Source organism: Taudactylus pleione, unplaced genomic scaffold (genome assembly GCF_031769625.1).
Source record: "Taudactylus pleione unplaced genomic scaffold, aTauple2 ptg000149l, whole genome shotgun sequence".
Classification (NCBI taxonomy): domain Eukaryota; kingdom Metazoa; phylum Chordata; class Amphibia; order Anura; family Myobatrachidae; genus Taudactylus; species Taudactylus pleione.
Genome location: NW_028284551.1, coordinates 485,979 through 506,628, shown reverse-complemented (window position 1 = coordinate 506,628; position 20,650 = coordinate 485,979). Strand labels below are relative to the sequence as shown.

The 20,650-nt window shown below is 44.7% G+C and overlaps 1 protein-coding gene across 4 annotated transcripts in view; it reads right to left on the bottom strand.

The window, feature by feature from the left end:
* Positions 1 to 20,650, bottom strand: part of MARF1 (meiosis regulator and mRNA stability factor 1) — an 83,293-nt gene that overhangs the window by 46,406 nt on the left and 16,237 nt on the right. For all 4 annotated transcript variants that reach the window (XM_088474213.1, XM_088474214.1, XM_088474215.1 and 1 more), the window contains exons 4-11: positions 16,313 to 16,481; positions 15,954 to 16,180; positions 14,860 to 14,977; positions 13,871 to 14,043; positions 7,970 to 8,398; positions 7,453 to 7,637; positions 744 to 905; positions 481 to 664 (exon numbers count right to left, since the gene is read on the bottom strand). In XM_088474213.1, coding sequence (XP_088330339.1) covers positions 481 to 664; positions 744 to 905; positions 7,453 to 7,637; positions 7,970 to 8,398; positions 13,871 to 14,043; positions 14,860 to 14,977; positions 15,954 to 16,180; positions 16,313 to 16,481 — 1,647 coding nt within the window. The remainder of the gene's footprint in view (positions 1 to 480; positions 665 to 743; positions 906 to 7,452; positions 7,638 to 7,969; positions 8,399 to 13,870; positions 14,044 to 14,859; positions 14,978 to 15,953; positions 16,181 to 16,312; positions 16,482 to 20,650) is intronic.

Genomic DNA, 20,650 nt, shown 5'->3' with positions numbered 1-20,650 from the left:
GGGTGGCCAAATGAAGGAAAAAAAAAAAAAAAGAAAAAAAAAAAAAAAAGGCCAGCTGAAAACTGCAGCCTTGCACCCAGCTCCTGGCAGGCACTTAACTGAGGTTACTGAACAGCCTACAGTGTTTAGGAGGGAGCAGAGCTTACTTTTTTTGATGGTTAATTTAAAATGCCAAGGCTCCATGAACATCGTGCCCCCAGTGGCTGCCTGAGAAAGCATGTACTAAAACATTTGTGTGCTGAATAGCTGCTTGCTTTAACTAAAAATGTCCACTTTCTTACCAAATCCTTCACTAATAAGAAAACCATTAGTTTTAGAAGATATCTGCTTCTCTGCAAAGCTACAGCTGGGTGTGTTTTTTATTTTTTTTATTAAAGGGGGTAGAAATAGATATTTTAACACTAGCTACTGCATGACATATTGTATTGTCCACTCATGTGGAATTCAATTCCTAGTGATGTGTGGCATACTTTACATTACCTTCCCATGTCTGGAAAATATTTCCCGTAATGTCTGTTGTAGCTCCTTTCTAGACCTCCTGTAATCCAGATTTCCAATCTGAATATCAGCTCCATTTGCAAACGGATCAACGGACAAATCAGAAGCACCATTGTCAATAGTTGGCAGGGGAGACGAACCATTGGAAAGACTCAAAGCAGCACTCCTTGAAGAAAAAATTAAATAGGAGTTGAGAACAGCAAAGCTAAATAATTGCCTATATGCACATGAAGAATAGGTTTTACCTGGAAGACCATACACTCTGAGATGACCGAATAGGACTAAGTTGTCTAGATCTTGCGAGTTTGCTGAAGGCAGATGGGTTACTAATTTGAAAAGAAGTCTCCTCCTTTTCAAGTTTCTCCACAGGGGATCTGGAAACACTTTCACTGATGGGTTCCTCCAGCCTAGAGTGGAAAAACATTTTGGTTACCCCTTACAATCTTATCCGTTAATAGGAAATGTTTTGTACATCCCATGCAATCTGACGCTCCTCCACCTCTAAGTGCAGAGGAGAGAACAAAAGGGAGAGAGCCAACAAGAAAAAAAAAAAAATAGCGGATGACAGTGAAGATGTGTACATACAATGTACCACAATAGCATAGAAGGAAGGGGAGGACATTAGAACGTCACATGGTTGTTCCCAAGTGAGGCTAGACTACGCAGAAGCAATGACCAGCATCTTTTGTCCCAAACAGGAATCTTTAGACTAATGAATCTGTAGAATTTTGTGAAGGTGTGCACCCAAGACCAGGTGGCAGCATGACAGCTGCTCATCCAAGGCCAGCCCACAATGATCTGATTGAATATACAGTGATTGACAGCAAGCCTTGTCCTAGGGCAAGCCTGTTGAATTACCACCTGCAAATTATCATTTTAGATGCTGGCCAAGGTTACTTGTGGGCAACATTCAAGAGTATAGAGCACGTTTCTTCTGGAGACCATCGCAGCAGTGGAACAGAATTACCAGGTTTAGATTAGACAGAACAGAGCAGGAGTGGCTAATATTCGGCTCTTTTGTCTTTCCCTTGCGGCTCCTGGCTCGACATACCCCCCACTGGTACTGAGAATGCTGGTCTCTGAAGTGATCAGAGACTAAAGAAGCCTCTGATCGCTTCAGAGGCCAGTGTTCCCAGTGATGCAGTGTGCGGGTGTGATAGATCGTTCGTTCCAAGCAGGCAGCGAAAGCAACGGCGGAACTCGGGAGACCAGACGGTGTGGAGCGGTGTCAGCATGAAGACAGGAAAGTTTCCTCATAGGGGTGTGGGCAGGGGGGGGGGACATCTAGTGCAGGGGGCATTGCAGAAGGGCCACTGCATAAGAGCCACAGGGGGCGGCAGACAGTGCTGAGGGGATGATGTCTGCTTTCATATTTATGGGGGGGCCAAACTGGGGCTGTTGAGATAACTCCAGGGGAAGGGGGGGGGGGGGGCTGGAGTGACACATGAGGGGCTGCTACAGTGGCATATGGGGGGCTGCAATGGTAAGGGAGGTGGCTGTAGTGACACATGGAGGAGCTGAAGTGTGTATTATGTGAAGTCACTGAAAAAAAAAAAAAAACCACACTATTTAGAACACCCTCTGCTGATCAACATAAAAGCCCCAGGAATACCATCCACCTGGAAGTTATCCGGTTGGATTTCTTTGATGGTTCAACCATGAAACTAACGACTGGACAATAGAGCATAAAAGCCTGCAGAAAGGCTGGGGAACCCACCTTGATCAGTAAATCATAGATTTGTATCTGATAAGGGCAGCAATCACTACGTAAAAACTCTTGGCATTGGAATCAGACTAAAAAGCAGAACCCAAAATTGATTAGTCGGAGCTGCAAATCTGAGGCAGCACTTCAGTCTTTTCCATATTGGAACCAGTGAGATCAGGAGACTTGTTGCTTACCTGTTAAGTCTTTCTTCGACTCCATAGGTGGCACAGGGATGAGACAGGGAGGGTATAGCCTGGCGAGGAGAGTCTGGGCACCAAATAGTTAATTGAAAATACCCACAAGCCCAGGCTCCTCTCCTCTGTACCCTGCCCCCAGCAATTGGACATCAGTTTAGTTTGCAAGCCCATGGCAGGAGCGAGCCATGGAAACCAACCACCATGGAAAAGTACAGTCGGACAGGTCACCAAGGAAATCCCAGCAGACAGGTGCATCAGGATGGGTGCCCTGCGCCCCCTATGTAGTTGAAGACAGACTTAACAGGTAGGAACATTAGTCTCCTTTTCTTCTTCCTCCACTAAGAGGCACAGGGATGACACTGGGATGTCCCAAAACCCTATGGGCGGGGATGCTCCTGAGCTGCAGTGAGCACAGAAAGCCCGAAGCCGGCATCCGAGGACGCAAAAGTATCAAAGGTGTAAAACCGGATGAATGTATGAGCAGATTACCATGTGGTAGCTTTACAGATCTGTTCTCCAGAAGCTCCACATGGCGCTGCCCAAGAAGTCCCCACTGACAGAGTGGGGCACAGCCGGGGCAGGAAGGCTAGCCACGGAGTAAGTGTTGCAAATGGTGAAGCGGAGCCAAGGTCTGTTTCGTAGCCGGTCAGCGCCTCCTATGAACGTCATATAAGACAAACAGGGAATCCGACTTGTGAGTCTATCTGGTCCTTTTGACAGTCAGAGCTCTTGCCACATCCAAAAGGAAGCCTATGGCTAAGAAGAATCCGCACACTGGAAAGCAGGTACCACAATCTCTTGATTTAAGTGACAGAGCCCTGTATACTGCACCAAGCTCCAGGATGTTGATGGAGAGCTTGCTCTAGTACTGACGTGTCCAACGATGCTGAAAGGTTAGGTGACAGATTACCGCCCCCCACCCCTAAAAGCTTGCATCGGTGGTGATTAGGACTCAGTCCTGGAACCAAAGGGGTCAGCCCTTGTCTAGATGTGAGCGCTGGAGCCACCACCATAGGGAGAGACGTACCTCCTGGGGAAGAAAGTCTGTGCCTTAAGGTTCGGACAAGACTTGATCCATCACTTTAGAATGACCCTTTGAAGAGGCCGGGAGTGGATCTGACCGTACTCAACCATGTCAAACGTTGATATCAGAGACCCCCGAATCTGCATGCACTCATGTATGAACACCAAACACAGGATTCCAACAAGGCTCCCAGGAGGAGGATCTCTTGGGATGAAGTTAGCGTGTATTTCCACCAGTTGATTATCCATTCGTGACACTGTAGAAGCTCCACTGTCCGCTGGATGTGATCCCGGAGAACTGTCTAAGACTGGGCCAAAAGCAGCAAGTCGTCCAGGTAAGGTAAGATTGACGCCCCAGTGGCGAAGGTGTGCTGTCATTACTGCCATGACCTTTGTAAACACACGAGGGATCATGGATAGACCAAAGGGTAACACCTGAAACTGATAATTGTTCATTTGTTCTGCAAACCTGAGGAAGTGTTGATAATTGGCTCGTATAGGAATATGCACATAGGCATCCTGGATATCCAACAATGCCATGAAGCCCCCTGGTTCCAAGGCTAGAATGATAGACCAAAAAAGGGACTACACGCAGAATTTGGGAATCCGGAAGAACTTGTTCAGGTGTTTTAAATGGAAGATGGGTTGAAAAGAGTAGTCCGGCTTCTGTACCTAGGAACGGGCTTCCAAGGCCTTTTTGGATTCACTGTCAGCCTTCCCGGTGCGCAACCAGAGTGCTCTTCTGGATGCAATTGCAGAGGCCGAAATCTTAGAAGTCAAAATCCCTGAATCTATGGCTGCTTTGGAGAGATAAGAAGCTGCCTCTCTAACATGAGTAACTAAGGAAACCAGGTCACCTCTGTGCGTGCCAGTGATGATCCCATCCTCCAAAGTCTCTGCCTAGCAGCAGACTGCTTTAGCCACCCAAGCCGATGCAAGGGCTGGACGAGCCAGAGGACCCGCATTGACAAATGAAGAAATTTTCTAGCTTCCTATCCGTAGGATCTTTAAGCGATTCAATATTAGGAATAGGAAGGAGGGTTGATCTAGTTAGACGAGTAATATGAAGGAGGAGACCCACAATGGAATTTACTGCTCTGATAAGAGCCTCTACGTCTACTGGGGACATAGCCTCCTCTGGGACAGAAGACAACTCCGAGGTAATGGAAGCACTGGCCTCGCCATCTGACGACACTTCTGTATCTGAACCTCCGCCAGATAAAGGACTAGAGCTTTCACATGCAGCATGTCTGCTTTGGGGAGCCCTACCCTTATCTAGCATCTGCTGAAAGGACGTGGACATCGGAGATAACTCCCCCTGGACTGGATGTGCAAATATCTGCATCTAGAGTGGCTCCGCCATGGGAAGCTGTGGCACAACAAGTGGCACAGCAACAGTCAGGCGGTCTACAAACTACGACATTACCGGTGTTGACCTGGACGCCCAAGGCTGCTCTTGTTTGGATACCATGGGCGAAGTCACCTGCTGCAGGGCCGCAAAGCAACTGACAAAGGCCATTGTGCTCCTAAGAAATTACAGACCTCTTACATGTGCGCAATACTGTAGCACCTACCTCCTTGGTAGTTTTATTTCTGGACATCCTGAGAGTCGCAGAAATCCCCACACCAAAAAAAAAAAAAAAAAAGAAGAGGAGGCTGCGTAGAGCAAAAAGGGTCTTTAAACCATGTCAGTATAGTAAATACACTAGAGCTGTACTCACCCCTGTAAAGGGGTGTTCCCCAGTGACCAACAACCACAGCAGGTACAGAGACACAGGTAAAGTATAATTACTTATACACAGACCACTTAATGCAGAGATGTGGGCTAAAGATGCCCAAACCAGCCCAAAATAGCAGGAAGGAGCAATATATATAGCACAGCTGCTGGGAGCAGGTTAGGAGAGGTGAACAGAGCCCAGATTCTCTCTACAACGCTGAGACAGGCTATGAGGTAATGGCCGCTCAGTGTTCAGGAGGAGAGGATCTAGCCTGGGGCTTACAGGCCGCAGAGGGAAAGCGTGCCCCAGGGTTGCGGGAAGGACTAACCAGATAGCACCCACATTCCCAGTCTGGCTGAACCCCAAGGAACATGGCTGCTGCTGCTACTACTAAGCAGAACCATGCTTTTACTACATCCCTGGTGGTCTAGTGTGAAATGCGGGAGACCGGGAGCCCCCACTACTAGCACCGCTGGAGTTCTCCTACTCCAGCGGTAGAAGCCGCAAACCGTGGCTCCCAGCATGCAGGGAGCAGCTTTACCTGGTCCCCGCTGAGCACCGGCTGCGGCTCTGGATGTGCTGGAGACTGCGGCCAGAGTCACTGACCAAGTGCGGCCACCAGCCCTGGGGGCATCCTATAGGTCGCCTTACACTGTCTACTCATGTAAAAAGTAATAAAAATAAAATATATCAACTGCGGGGGACGACCTACAGAGTCTGGTGCCTCATACTGGGGTCCAGTGGCTGGGGGCAGTGTATAGAGGAAAGGAGCCAGGGCTTGAGGGTCTTCAAGCTATACCCCCAGTGTCATCCCGGTGCGCCCTAACGTAGGAAGAAGTGCCTCGGACTCCTGTATAGTACACTTATGCAAGAGGAGTTCAGTATGCTTAGACAAACGCTAGGAGGAATTCAGCCATTATAGTTTTAACATGTGTTTTTTTTATGAGATTTTTTTTTATTGACGGAGAACACCGACTAATTCAGTGTATGACAGGAGCTTGGACACTTTCAGATTTACCTCCAAAAATGCTAGCTCATCCCACTCTACGTCCATTGGCTGCTTAAGACTTCAGCACTAAAGGCATTTTATGCCCAGCTTTCTTATACGATTACTTCATAGATTCATTTACTGTCGTGTATTCCCAAGACACTGTCCTGGACAAATACACAGCAATTGCTCTCAAATTCAGTGCGGTTTCTATTTACAATTGGCTGTGGGTTAAAAGATGGTAAAAAAAAAAAAAAAAAAACCCTAGTAAGGAAGAGAAACTTTCCTATATTATAATTTGGATGGTATTAATTGCATGGTGTCAAGATAAGATAAGTTCAGCTAAAACAAAATATCCTAGTTTTTTTTTTCCCCCTCATCCCTGATGGCCTTACCACAGTTACTTGAGTATTGCAGGCTAAATCGACTTCAGAAGAATTTTTTTTTCAAGGCAATGAGAAGATTTCACCCCTTTATTAAGTCCTTTGTTGTCCAGTATGCTTAATCTAATAGTTACTGCTATGATGGATACTCTGCTCGAGCTTTCAGGGGGCCTTGTCCTGATGGAACACTACAGTCCGTGTCATCCAAGTGACAGTTACTTAAGTAAGGGCTGTGGAGTTTACGGCACTAATGCAAGGAACCCTTTCTAAATATCAAAGAGTATTAACTGATTCTAAGAACCAATACAACTTTTTTACCAAATGTCAATCTAAATTTCATATTAACTAGGAGTTTTATGTGAATATGTAGGATGTTGTTGAAATCAGCCTCAAATATTAAAAAAACAAAACAAAAAAAAACACACACACACACATTATTATCCAAAATGTGTTCTCCTGCTTTTGTGCACTGGTTCCTCAATAAATGTTTGTAGACCAGGGATTCCCAACCAACCACAGTCCTCAAGGTACACCAACCGTCTAGGCTTCAACGATAGCCAAACTTGAGCACAGGAGTCTTAATTAGTACCTCAGTTATTTTGATTTAGCCATCTGTGCTCAAGCATGTGTATCACTAAAACATGGACTGTTGGTGTGCCTTGAGGACTGAGGTTGGGAGACACTGTTGTAGACAAATGCCCAGTGCTTACTATATGACTTTGCGTATTCTCATGCGCAAGGCATGGGTCTTCCATTTTTTAGGTGCTGTTTGAATAGATGCACAGCCAGGTCTGCTGCTGGAGTGTACTGGAGTCATCCAGCAGCATCAGATGGCACATTGGCAGGACAAATGAGAAGCTTAGCCCTTGCACTACTGAAAGAAGGTAGGAAGCACTGCTGAGCTACATCTCAAAATAAAATAGTATGAAGTTCAGCATACCTTTGAATATTTTTTAAAAAACTTTCTTCCGTACGAACACTCTTCGTGGTCACAGACACCTGGCTAGAAACACAAGGGTTGCTTTGACAGAAAAAATTTATTTTATCTCCAGTTTTCTTTTTGTCTTTATCTTGAGGTTTTGAATTTTCCCTATTGGTGGCTTCAGATTGCATTTGGCACAGCTCCTGGCATAAGAAGGGCGAGAACAAAGAACTATTAAGTTACAAGTCTATCTGATATAAGATTTTATAACGAGGGGGGGTAAACAGGGAAACAGTGCTGAGACCCCCTTAATTTGCTAGAAAGGGAGTATGTTATTTGCTATGCTTTGTCATCTCTGTAACCTGTAAATGGAACTGGCTGTGTAAGTTGCACTATACCTGCTGCTGGCCTGTGACTCAGCTCCTCTAACACAGTTGTGTGCCCATCATCCCATATTATAATATTAACAAAGAAAACCTAAATAGTAGTAAAGCTCAGTTTATAAATATGCTAGCAATCACAGAGCATGGCTTACCTGCAGACTTTTCACTTTTGAGTTTTTGACAGTGGAGCTGTGCGCAGCCTTGCTTGCGGCACCTTTGGCATTTGATGACTGGTCACACTGCTCTTTAGCTGCAAGGCACAGTTTGGTGTTCTTGTTCACTTTTTTGGGAGACTTTAATTTGTCCCCACTGGTGCAGTTTGTGTTCTTAGCTTCAGTAACCTCTCGATTTTTAGGTGCAAAGGAAACTGTGATCCGGTTGCCAAACACATCCTCGTTCTCCATGCGCTTCTGTGCCCGCTCCGCACTTTCCTGATTGATAAAGCGGAGAATGGCACTGCTGCCCGAAATACTCATCACTTTCCCTCCACAGTTATCAGAAAGGCGTCGAAGGCGGTTGTTGATACTTTTTGCATCTCTGTTTGTTGGCAAGTTATAAACATATAACAGAGTATGGCACTGCTGCAGGAAAAGAGAAAATAAAATGGACCATTTAAAATTAAAAAAAAGTTGGACGAAAATAAAAAAAAAACCCACACACCTTCAGAATATAATACAAAAAAAAAAACAAAAAAAAAAAAAAACACACAACTAGTAGGGGGTACACAAGCCAGGAGTGTAACTAGTGTGCACTGCTCTGAGGCCTAGAGTTTAGGTGGCTCACATAGTAAGGACAGGAAAGGGTACAGAAAAGGTCAGTCTATAAACTACTCACCATGATACTAATGTATTGAAAACACTAGATTATGGAGAGTAGTTTGTAAACAGTCCTTTTCTACAAGTCCACCTCCTCTGAGTGGCTTGCATGCAACAGATAGAGGGCCTGATTCACTACTGATCGCAAAAACGATTACGCACGCAGCCTCACTCTGATAGTATGCTAATCCATTTCGACTGCTATGCCGTTGCAGCATAACATAAGGACGCCCACTTTACCTTACATACGTCCGTAATGTTTAGCAAGACTGCGAAGCTATCGATACAATGGAGTACCATCGCAGCCTTACGCACACTTGCACAAAGCTCTGACCTTACTCAGGAATTGCTAACTTCATCGCATGCTATGAGTGCTCAGGCTGAGTAGGGCACCGCAGTGGATAATTTATGCACACCCATGCCTGCGTTTCGCCGACCCCCCCAATCACCTCCCACAAACGGCACTTCCTGTCAATCACTCTGCGTAGTCACACTGCGATGCATACGAATGGCTGCTTCGCACACTGCGATGCATACGAAGAACAAAACAATCGGCCGATTCATTCATGCAGCTCTTAAGGACTCTGCAAGCATCCACCAATTTGTTCATTAACCACTTAACGAATTCTTTCCAAAAACCGCTCCAAAATTGTCGGTTTATTTTATGATTGAATAAGGTCAAGAACATAATTTTAAATTTATCCATCACTATTTTATTTGCAAATTTTTTTTAAAAAAAAAAACACAGTATACCATAAAAATAGCGGCTTATGTTATACTGTAGTGATGGCCATTGACAACTGTACCATCGATGGTGCAACCATCGTTAGAAACCATCAATTGTTTAGCGAATGACGAGGAGATCTGTGTAAACCTCATCTGCCGATGTTTCCTAAACATCGATTGAGGGTTGCCATCGATGGCCACCAGCAATGGCAAACCACTTGTTTTCAGTCAGACCATCGATGGTTTGCAAACCATCGTTGATCGGTTGCCATCCCCAATCAGAGGCGCTCATAAATATATATATATATATTTGAAAGGACCTAGCACTCATAATCCAAACAACATCGGTGCCCTCTGCATTAGGTACAAATATACAGTCACAAAAAGAGACCGCGGCACTCGTCGGAAAAGAGGACACTTAAAGCAGGGTTGAATAAACCTCTAATACCACTTCAACGTTTCAATCATAAAGATTTGTCAGGAAGTACAAAAAACATACAACACTTACCTATATACAGAGACAGACACCACGAGTGTAGCTGATCGCGTCCACCGGGATCACCTCTGACGTCATCGCTACACACTGTACAGCGGGCACGACGTCTGACGTGTCCGTTACTATGGAGACCAGAATCAACAAAGTGATAAATACATGCCTTCACCAACAAGACATAAACTGATGCAAAATACATACAATCAGAGCTGAGCAAAGAAATAAATATACATGTAATGCAGATTAGCGGGAGTGCATATCATAACAGGAGCAGGTATATCTAAACAAATGAATCTTACTGGACTATAATATAGTCCAATCAAATTATGCATAATATAAAGGCCAAATGACCAAACGGTAAGACCAAGCTGTAACAGCAGAACATCAATTGAAACACGATTTAGACAATGTTCCATTAAGGCCATAATGTTGCAGAGTATTAAGGCGATGTATCCACTGTGCCTCAATCTGCAACAACCGTTTAGATCCATCACCCCTCTCACACTCAAGGGGACGTGATCGATCATTTTGTAATGTAAAGTCGATAAACTATGTCGATGAATTGTGAAGTGGCGAGCTACTGGCTGATCAGTGTCACCACCACTCAGGGCTTGGCGGATGGCCGATCTGTGCAGTGCGATCCTTTCTCGTAACGGACGGGTTGTTTTCCAAATATATGGGGAACCACAAGGGCACCTAATAAAATAAACACCGTATAGGCTGGTACATGTGAGTACATAATTAATCTTATAACGATGGCCTGTGTGTGGGTGCACAAAACTGTCACCTGTTAAGAAAACCACAAGTTGTATACCCTAAGCATTTGTAGTTGCCAGGTTTCTTAAGTCATAAAATGAGTTTTGGAAGGGTTCTCAAAATTGGTGATGTCGTTGTGCACTAGCCAATCCCGAATGTTCTTACCACGTTTATAGCATGGTAATAGGGGTGGTATTATGTAATGTGGGAAGATTAGTGTCAGTGCTGATCAGTGGCCAGTATTTTTTTAGCGGCTTTAATGATTTGACCACTACCGGCACTGAAACCATTGGCCCAAACCAGTTTGCCCTTCACATCATTAGTTTTATTTTTGGACTGTGTCACAGATTTAGAAGCCAAAAGGGCCTTCTGTCTGGCTTGTTGGAGGGTACTTCCTGAGTACCCCCCTCTGACGGAAACTTTCCGTCATACTATCCATCTGAAGTGGCTCATCAGTAGGATTACTGCAAACTCTATGAATTCTTAAAAATTGAGAGTAGGGTAATCCCCTGATTAAACTCTTAGGATGATGGCTTGACGCGAGTAACAGGTTACTGCGATCTGTCGGTTTCTTATAGATGGATGTACTAAGCTGACCATCGCATAAAGTAAACCATACATCTAAAAAATTAATGCACTCGGCGCTGATGTTGTAGGTGAATTTAATATCTGAGTCCAGATCATTAACCTCACTCATCAATAGGAACTCATTCCTACTACATAACCAGATCACAAATATATCTATGTATCGGGTGAAAAACCTGATTTTATCCCCATAGGCTCTATTAGTGAAGAACAAATCTTTTTCCACCCGATACATAAATGCCTTGGCATAAGCTGGGGCCGCACAAGAACCCATAGCACAGCCGAGGGTCTGTAGATAGTAAGACCAGTCAAACAAAAAGTAATTCCTGGTGAGGGTAAGAGACAAAAGCTGCAGAAAAAAAAAAAAATAAATCAGGGCCATTAAACTTAAGGTTATTGCACAATAATTGCTCAACTGCTGTTAATCCTCTGTTACTCGGAATGCTCGTGTACAGACTCACTATATCAATAGTGCATAACAAGCAATCAGCAGGGAGATCAGTCAAGTTGCGTAATTTATGCAAAAAAGAAGTGTCTTTCAGGTAAGTATCTTCAGCTTGTATAACGGGCTGCAAGTGGAAATTAACAAATCTGGATACTTCATAGTATAGTGAGTCCATGGCCGCTATAATGGGCCTCCCCGGTGGATTTAATAAGTCCTTGTGTAATTTGGGCAAGGTATAGAAGACCGGGACACGAGGATGACTTGGCATTAAAGCATCCATAGTAGTTTTAGTAATCAAATGATCATCGACTGCAGATTGCAGTATTTCCACAAGTTCATCCTGATACAACTTAGTAGGGTTAGATGGTAGTTTACAATAAACATTAGAGTCCGATAATTGCCTCAGGGCCTCGGTCCGATATGCAGAGATATCCTGTATCACGATACCACCCCCCTTATCTGCAGGGCGGATAATAATACTAGTATCTCGGCTCAAGCTTTTAAGTGCTGTCATTTCTCTTTAATGGTGCATACACACGGTCAGATTTTTCCTTCAGATATGAACGATAACGATTTAAAAATCGTTCAGTCGTTCATATCTGAAGGAAAATCTGACCGTGTGTGAGGGGGTGATCGATCTAAACAGTTGTTGCAGATTGAGGCACAGTGGATACATCGCCTCAATACTCTGCAACCTTATGGCCTTAATGGAACATTGTCTAAATCGTGTTTCAATTGATGTTCTGCTGTTACAGCTTGGTCTTACCGTTTGGTCATTTGGCCTTTATATTATGCATAATTTGATTGGACTATATTATAGTCCAGTAAGATTCATTTGTTTAGATATACCTGCTCCTGTTATGATATGCACTCCCGCTAATCTGCATTACATGTATATTTATTTCTTTGCTCAGCTCTGATTGTATGTATTTTGCATCAGTTTATGTCTTGTTGGTGAAGGCATGTATTTATCACTTTGTTGATTCTGGTCTCCATAGTAACGGACACGTCAGACGTCGTGCCCGCTGTACAGTGCGTAGCGATGACGTCAGAGGTGATCCCGGTGGACGCGATCAGCTACACTCGTGGTGTCTGTCTCTGTATATAGGTAAGTGTTGTATGTTTTTTGTACTTCCTGACAAATCTTTATGATTGAAACGTTGAAGTGATATTCGAGGTTTATTCAACCCTGCTTTAAGTGTCCTTTTTGTTATGATAGATAGATAGATAGATATATATATATATATATATCTATCATACACACACACACACATATACACACACACACATATATATATATATGTGTATATGTATATGTAGGTGTGATATATATATATATATATATATATATACACACATACATATACATACAATATTATACACACACTTCATGGGGGACCAGGAGGAGCGGAGGCCGGTGTGGGAGTGTGCAGGGGGCTGCCTTGGTGCATAGAAGCAGCAGCCAGAGTCGTGGCTGCTGCTTCCTGTACATCGTAGTTCCGGAGCCACAGCGGGAGCATGTCCTGCTCGTGGCCCGGATACAAAGCAGCAGCGGCGGCTACCAGAGCCGCTGCTCCACCACACAGTGATCACTGTAGTGCCGGAGCCGCAGCGGGAGGGTCTCCCGCTGGCAGCCCGGGCACAGAGCAGCAGCTGCTACCAGAGCCGCTGCTGCTTCTCCATGACACAGTGATCACCTAGTGATCACTGTAGTGCCGAAGCAGGAGCAGGAGTGTCTCCCGCTGGCGGCCCGGTACAGATCAGCAGCGGCGGCTACCAGAGCCGCGGCTGCTGGGACCAGCTGCCCGATCACTGCTGGCCACAGTGATCGGGTCACAGCAACAGCTACATGAGCCGTGGCTTCTGCTTCAATGGCAGTGCGCCAGGAGGGGGTTGCCGACGGTGCCCGATCACTGTGGCCAGCAGTGATCGGGACACGCTGACAAGGCAGCCATGCTTGCAGAGGGACCAGAAGGTCTCTCTGATGTAGGCGGCGGCGGGAAGATTAGCTTCCCACAGCCGCCTAGTGGGTATTTCTGACTGGTCGTATCAGATACAACCATGTCAGAGAAAGCCCAGCCTGGTGCGGTTGTATCTGATACGACCGTGCCAGGCAAGTGGTTAAACATTCAGCAAAATAAAGAGGTACCTTCAAAAGTGTTTGTTTGTGCTCAAATAAGATCGATAAATGACATTGCAGTTCTGGCAGTCACCATTCAAAGTTTTATTCTACCTGTGGCTTTAGGGGTAATCTAGGAGGAAGATCAGAAATAAACTCCTCAAAGCAGATGAGCTCGTGTGCGTGGTGAAGTAACGCTTCAGATGCCTGGTTCTTATGTACAAGTATGATATGGAAACCATGCCGATGTCTGAGGTCACTGAGTTCCAGAGCAAAGTTGACATCGGCTACAATATAAAAGAAAAAAAAAAAAAAAAGGAAAATTTGGCATTAAGTCAGTAGTGCCTGTAATTCAGAATACATTCGTTAAGACAAACGTATCATGTAGGAAACAAAAAATCCTTTAATCTTGGCAAATAAGTACAAGAGCGAAATTAAAACAGTTTCAGGTTGGCACTTACAAACCTGTGCAGGTAGCTTTGAGAAACTTTTAGCCTAGGGGTTCCCAACCACGGTCCTCAAAGCACACTAACAGTCCAGGTTTTAGGGATAGCCATACTTGAACACAAGTGACTTAATTAGTACCTCAGTTATTTTGATTTAACCATCTGTGCACAATCATGGATATCGTTAAAACCAGGACTGTAAAGCTGGGCATCCATTATACAATTATCTGTCAGATATTCATTCCACCCAGCCAGATTGGACAGATATCTGGTAATGTCTGGGATCAAATGGAAGATTTGTCATTTGATTCCAAACACTGCAAAATAGCCAAAAATGGTTGTTAAGACAAATTTGTTTAAACACAAATTTAACCAATTTTTTTGGTCCTTTTTTCAGTGTTTAGAACCATATGATCAACTCATTTGCTCCCATACATTACCAGGTTTTCCTTCCAACCAGATTTTACAGATAACTGACTAATAATTATATAGTGGATGTCCAGCTTTAGTGTGCCTTGAGAACAGAGGTTGAGAATCACTGCTTTAGCCAGAAAGAGGAACCATTAGCCTAACTTGCTTAAGCGTTTAAAACGTAAATGTAACGAAAATCTAGATTTTCTCCCCAAAATGTAAGTGACCTAATAGAATTAAACTTACTAGAAACCAATACCACAGTTGCTGGAGAAGTGTGTGTGTCTGCAAACCTCCTCAAGCTCTGTCTGAGTTTGTCATCTGCAGCGTTCTTTGCTGTAGCATTAATATGAGCAACTGTAACCTGTCGAGATAATAGAAACAGAAAAGTGTGAGGAGGTGCATTACATCTGGTGCTTTCCACATTAAGTATACCAGTATAACATGATTAACATGTTCAGCCTATGGAAAACCAGAGCTGAAGCATATTGTTATTTACACATCTGTTCAAGGTGATGTAGATTTATAAGTCACTGAAGTAAACAAGACTATACACAATAGGGTTTTAAGGTACGTTCAACTTGTGTCTTTGGATTTTTATTTAGTTTACTTCTGCAAATCTGACCTGAGATACTGTTTTAGCGGGGCGCCGCACCCTGCCCCGCCCCATTTTAGAGGCAAAGTGCGCCCTGCCCTTTTAGCTGCGCCCCACTAAAACAGTGCGGTGTCTTTCCCAGCCACAGTTTACCGCGGGTGGTAAAAGTAGCAGTGACCGACCACTAGCGGGTGAATAGATGACATGCTCATGCGCACAACATCTATTCATTGTGAGGGGAGAGCTTGGAGGAAGCCCAGCACCGCTAAGGGCTGGGCACACCCCCAACTGTGACAAATTGGGGGTGTGTTACAAGTACACCATTCCACGGTCATCCACGCCCCCTTTTTGGAAGCCTGCGCAGAGATGACCTGCCCGTGGTCTAGTGGGAACACAAGTTTTTAAGGAGCAATCACATATGCATTTTGCTTGAACAAGATAACTTCCCGTTTTGTCAGTGTAGGTTAAGCAACTTTGGAGAGAGCGAGGGGAAAAGACAACGCAGCTAGGGGGTCTATTTACTAAGCAGTGTTAGGAGACAGAGTGAAAAGTGATAAGGTGCCAGCCAATCAACTCCCAACTGTCATTTTTCAAACAAAGCCTGTGAGATGGCAGTAAGGCGCTGATTGGCTGGCACCTTATCACTTTTCACTCTGTCTCCTAACACTGCTTAGTAAATAGACACCCTAGAGTCTAAAAGATGGCTAGAGTTACTATTTGCCCTATACAGATCTTTCAAAATTACCTGACAATTATTGAGCTCCTCAATGACTTCCTTGTTTTCTTTACTGATGTCACAGACACAAATGAATTCTGCCTCACGGCGACCTTTGAAAAGCCGCTCACGAATCCGCTTCACTACTGTCACAGCTGAGCGACCACTGGGAACAGAGCAATTCTCAATGTCCCAAAATACACCAATAGGAGGCAGATTTTCCTGCACCTGGCCAGCGGCTGACAATTCCGGGGAACCTACAAAACATAGCACACCCAATATTTAAAGCAGCAAATAAAGTGGTTCTTTGAGACTTTGGGTAAGATTAATTGAACAAGACATGAAATATCAAGTCTGTGCTCCCAATGAAAGTAGTGGGAGGTTCCTACCATATTTTTGTGATGCTTTACAGAAATTCTTAGTGAGTACAATGGTCGTCTCCTTCACATTTCCTTGTGTTCCACAGCCGTTGCACATAGGTAGAGCTGACGTCTGAGTGCTTGGAGGAGGAATATTAGGCCATATTTTGTTTGCATCAATCACACCATTACCATGGGACTGTAGAAGCAAAAAAAATGTCAAGTCTGTATAACCTAACATATAACCGAATGACCACCAATCTTGATAGATTTGGAAAATTCCTCACATCTTAAGAAAAACGTGAAAAAACAAAGCTTACAATCTGGACTGTAAAATGAGGGTTTCTAATGGGACCTAATGAGATGTGGTCAGATACCTCAAAATGCCTCTTGAAAGAGGATAAAATCAGTTACCGCTCTTCTACATCAGCAGCCCGTTACCACTAAGTGAAGATCAACTCTTGTGCTCAGAACTGCATAGGGTACACAGGGGTGTCAATGATTTTATGGGGTGAGGGGGGGGGGGGGCACAGAATTAAATTTTGACATTCCCCTTGCCTCCAAACTTACCTGTTGCTGGGGGGGATAGGTGCCGGAGCAGCAGGAGTCGGACTCTGGTAGTGGCTGTGGACTGTCAGGGGCTATGCTTTATTGTAATAGGCTGCACAGCCCCTGCACTGCAGAGAATGTGTAATGTACGGCCTTTTAACTTAAAGACAGCAAATTACACCTCCTCCATGCAGCAATGCAGGGGCTGCCCATTGCTATAAAGCACAGCTGTGTGTTCCTGCTAAAAAGCCTGCCCTGAGACCTCCCCACCCGCGGGCCGCAGTGTCCCACAGGAGGGAAAAGTTGCGGTGACCAATCAACGATTGAATTGATGCCGTGCACAAGGCATCTATACAGTCAGGGTAGAGCTTGGGGGGAAGCCCTGCTCCTCCCCAAGTGCTGGACACCCCCCCCCCCCTTCAAGGGTGACAAATTGGGGTGTCACAAGAACACACCCCCTTCCTGGTCTGTCACGCTCCCATTTTGGGAGAGTTGCCATGCCCTCATTCTGGTGGGAACATTACAGCTCCTGGACTTCCACGAGCACCGATCCACTGGCCCCATTCAAATGTTGTTAGGGGTAGAGAGGCCAATCCCAGGGATCGGTGGGATCCCGGGATTTTGCCTAAAAATGCCAGAGATGAATAGCATTGGGCATCTTTTTTTTTTTTTTTTTTTTTTTAAATGCCAGGCAGCACTGAGCACCTCCAGCAGCGTGCTCGGACACTGCCCGACTCCCCCTTCCCTCGGCTGTGCACACTGCGCAGCGTGATGTGAGGACCCAGGTTTAGTCGCGAAAACCGGCATTCTCTGACTTAACCAATTCTCGACCAGGAAAACAGAGTGGTGTAATGAATAGCTGCGGAAGCTCCCTCCCATGGCCATTTATCATCACATTGAATTCTCCCCAATGTTGGGATACCTACTTCAGTTTGACTTCTAAATATCTCTCGTTTAAAATAAATTGAAAAATAACTGTAGGACAGGGCATACCTATTTAACTGATAAAGACTTTAATACAAGTACTCGTTTGGTACACATTATGCGATCCCTCGCATGTCATAGTTATGATGACTATTAGAACCAGCATTCACCGACTAAAGTGCAGGCCGTGCAGCGGTTATCGCCTCACTAAGACGGCAGACAGCCGCGCACCCGGCACTTTTGTCAGATTTCTCCTCACATCCCCAGGGGGTGCGAGAAGAAATCCTTCAGCCCGTCCAAACAGCGGGGTGAATTGAATAGCTCCCTCCCGCAGCTATTTATCACCACATTGAATTGACTTCCTCCCCACTTTTTTTTAGCAAATCCATTAAGTAATGGCTGCATTTGAAAGTGTACTAAACGTTGCCATTAGATTCGGGTTAGATTATACTAAATACCGTACTTTACTGCATAGACCAGTGATTCCCAACCTCGGTCCTCAAGGCACACTAAAAGTCCTGGTTTTAGTGATATCCGTGGTTGAGCACAGATTGTTAAATCAAAATAACTGAGGTACTAATTAATTCACCTGTGCTCAAGTATGGTTATTCTTAATACCTGGACTGTTAGTGTGTCTTGAGGACCGTGGTTGGGAACCCCTGGCATAGACACTGCGCATTTGTGTTTAAAGTGGTTTGTCCACCATTTGCCAATGAATATACAGTACCATGAGCAGAAAGCTCTGGCCCGTGTTCCTGCATTCCAGCTCCCCCTCACAATCACCTCTGTGTTCTGTTGCGCTTTACTACTCCCAGCGGCATTTATGGGAGTGCAGCATATAAGGGGGGGGGGGCTGATGTTTATTTTTCATCTTTCCCCAGGGTGTAGCATTTAAGTGAGGAAATACAGCAATACCGTGCCATGAGAACACAAATTTCACGCAGCCAATGGGAACACCTAGTATTGTTTAATCCTGTGGTTTTATATACTTCGCATTGGCACAAGTACTGAGCAAAGCAGTTTCTGATCTCATCTCTGCAGCGAATAGTTATGGAAGAAAAAAAAAAAAGTGCCCCTCTAACTATGCAAAAACTGAATGAAGGATGTAGGCTTGCCTCTGCAAATAATCGGAGTGTGGATTCGCTGATTCATACACAGGCATAGGGCCAATGATTTTATATCAACTGGAAATCTAGCAGAGGTTATCAAACTCCATGTTTTAAGGCTACCCATGCTTGAGCACAGGAGACTTAGGCCCTCATTCAGACCCACTCGCGAGTGGCTGTCCGCTCGCAAGTGGGTCGATGGTCCCCACTGTGCATGCGCACGACGGAGGGAGCTCCGTCGTGCGCATGCGCGAGACCCGACGAGCGAAGGACTTTCCTTCGCTCTGAGTGTCTCATCAAAGGGGGCGTGCTGTCGATGGTGACTGACAGCACGCCCCCTTTGGTGGGCGTGCCTGCCAGACGGAGGCGTTCCCATGGGAACGTTTACAGTCTGAAGCCGGCCCCACTGACATCACTAGTGATGTCAGTGGGAGAGATTTTGGCTCTGATAGAGCCAAAATCACTCCTGGCCTTGCGGTTGAAAAACTCAACCGCAGGCTTTTGCTCGCAGTTTCGATGGTCGCGATGGTCAAGACCATCGCAACCATCATCCTGCACGCTCATATATGCTGTGGGTGGTGACCCACAGCTATACGAGCGTCCAGGAGGACGCTCCATATTAATGGAGGTGGGCCCTGATTCAGAGCGAGCGCTCTGGTCAGAGCGTCCGGCTCTGAATCAGGGCCTTAATTAGTACCTCAGTCAATTTGGTTTAACCATCCAGGCACAAGCATGGCTATATTAAAGCATGGACTGTAATGGCGGAGTTTGGGAACTGCTATCATATAGGGTCACAAAGCTAGAACTATCAGAACACTGTTCTAAAAATGGAGGGAGGAGCATGACACCGGTGGTACTGAAGGTAACAGAAGTAATGTGACATGTAAGGCTATTCTGATTTCTACCATGATAGTTTGGGTAGTTCTTAGGGGTTTAGTGGTTCTTCAACATAACTTTAGTTTTACAATTTTTACCATTATACCACCAGTTGAAAGTTGCAATCCTTTTATATTTGGGGCTATTTTATGTAGTAGTCTTTAGGAGAGAAGGATTGTACATTATAAATTTATCTCTAGAGCAGAGGTTCCCAAACACGGTCCTCAAGGCTCCCCAACAGTTCAGGTTTTAGAGATATCCATGGTTAAGCACAGGTGGTTAAATCAAATTGAGGTACCAATTAGGTCACCTGTGGTCAACATGTATATCCTTAAAACCTGACTGTTAGCACGCCTTGAGAACAGAGTTTGAGAACCTCTGCTCTAGACAATGCCATTCAGTACTATGACAATCTTTTACAATCTTCTGAGGTAGTCTTATAACCTCATAACCCATGGCAAAAAACAAATGCAAATCATTATTTGCATGCATCATCCCATGGCAAATTATAAACTTCATTATTGTTTGTTTTATATGGTCCTCAAAACTCCTTTATACTGTTATTTTATTACCTTTTATAGTTTTTTTTTTTTTTTTACTTATTTACAATACTACTGGGTAATACAGGTGTCCTTACTAAGCTGTTATAATTGCATATAAGACATCTTTCACTCCACAGTATTGAATATAGTGGCATGTTATACGCCGTTCGTAATGTGCGAGTTCTCTCAAACCATGCCCGTTAGTCTATAAGAAAATTGCACTTTCAATTGTACATAATTTGCAAAAAGTTTGTGAAAAGTAGTAATGTTCAGGCTAGACTTTATTTACAGTGCACCACGCCCTGCCCGATTTAATGCTGTTAAAAAGCACCCTGTCCCTATGGAGAAGCCCTGTTGAACTCTTGTTTTAT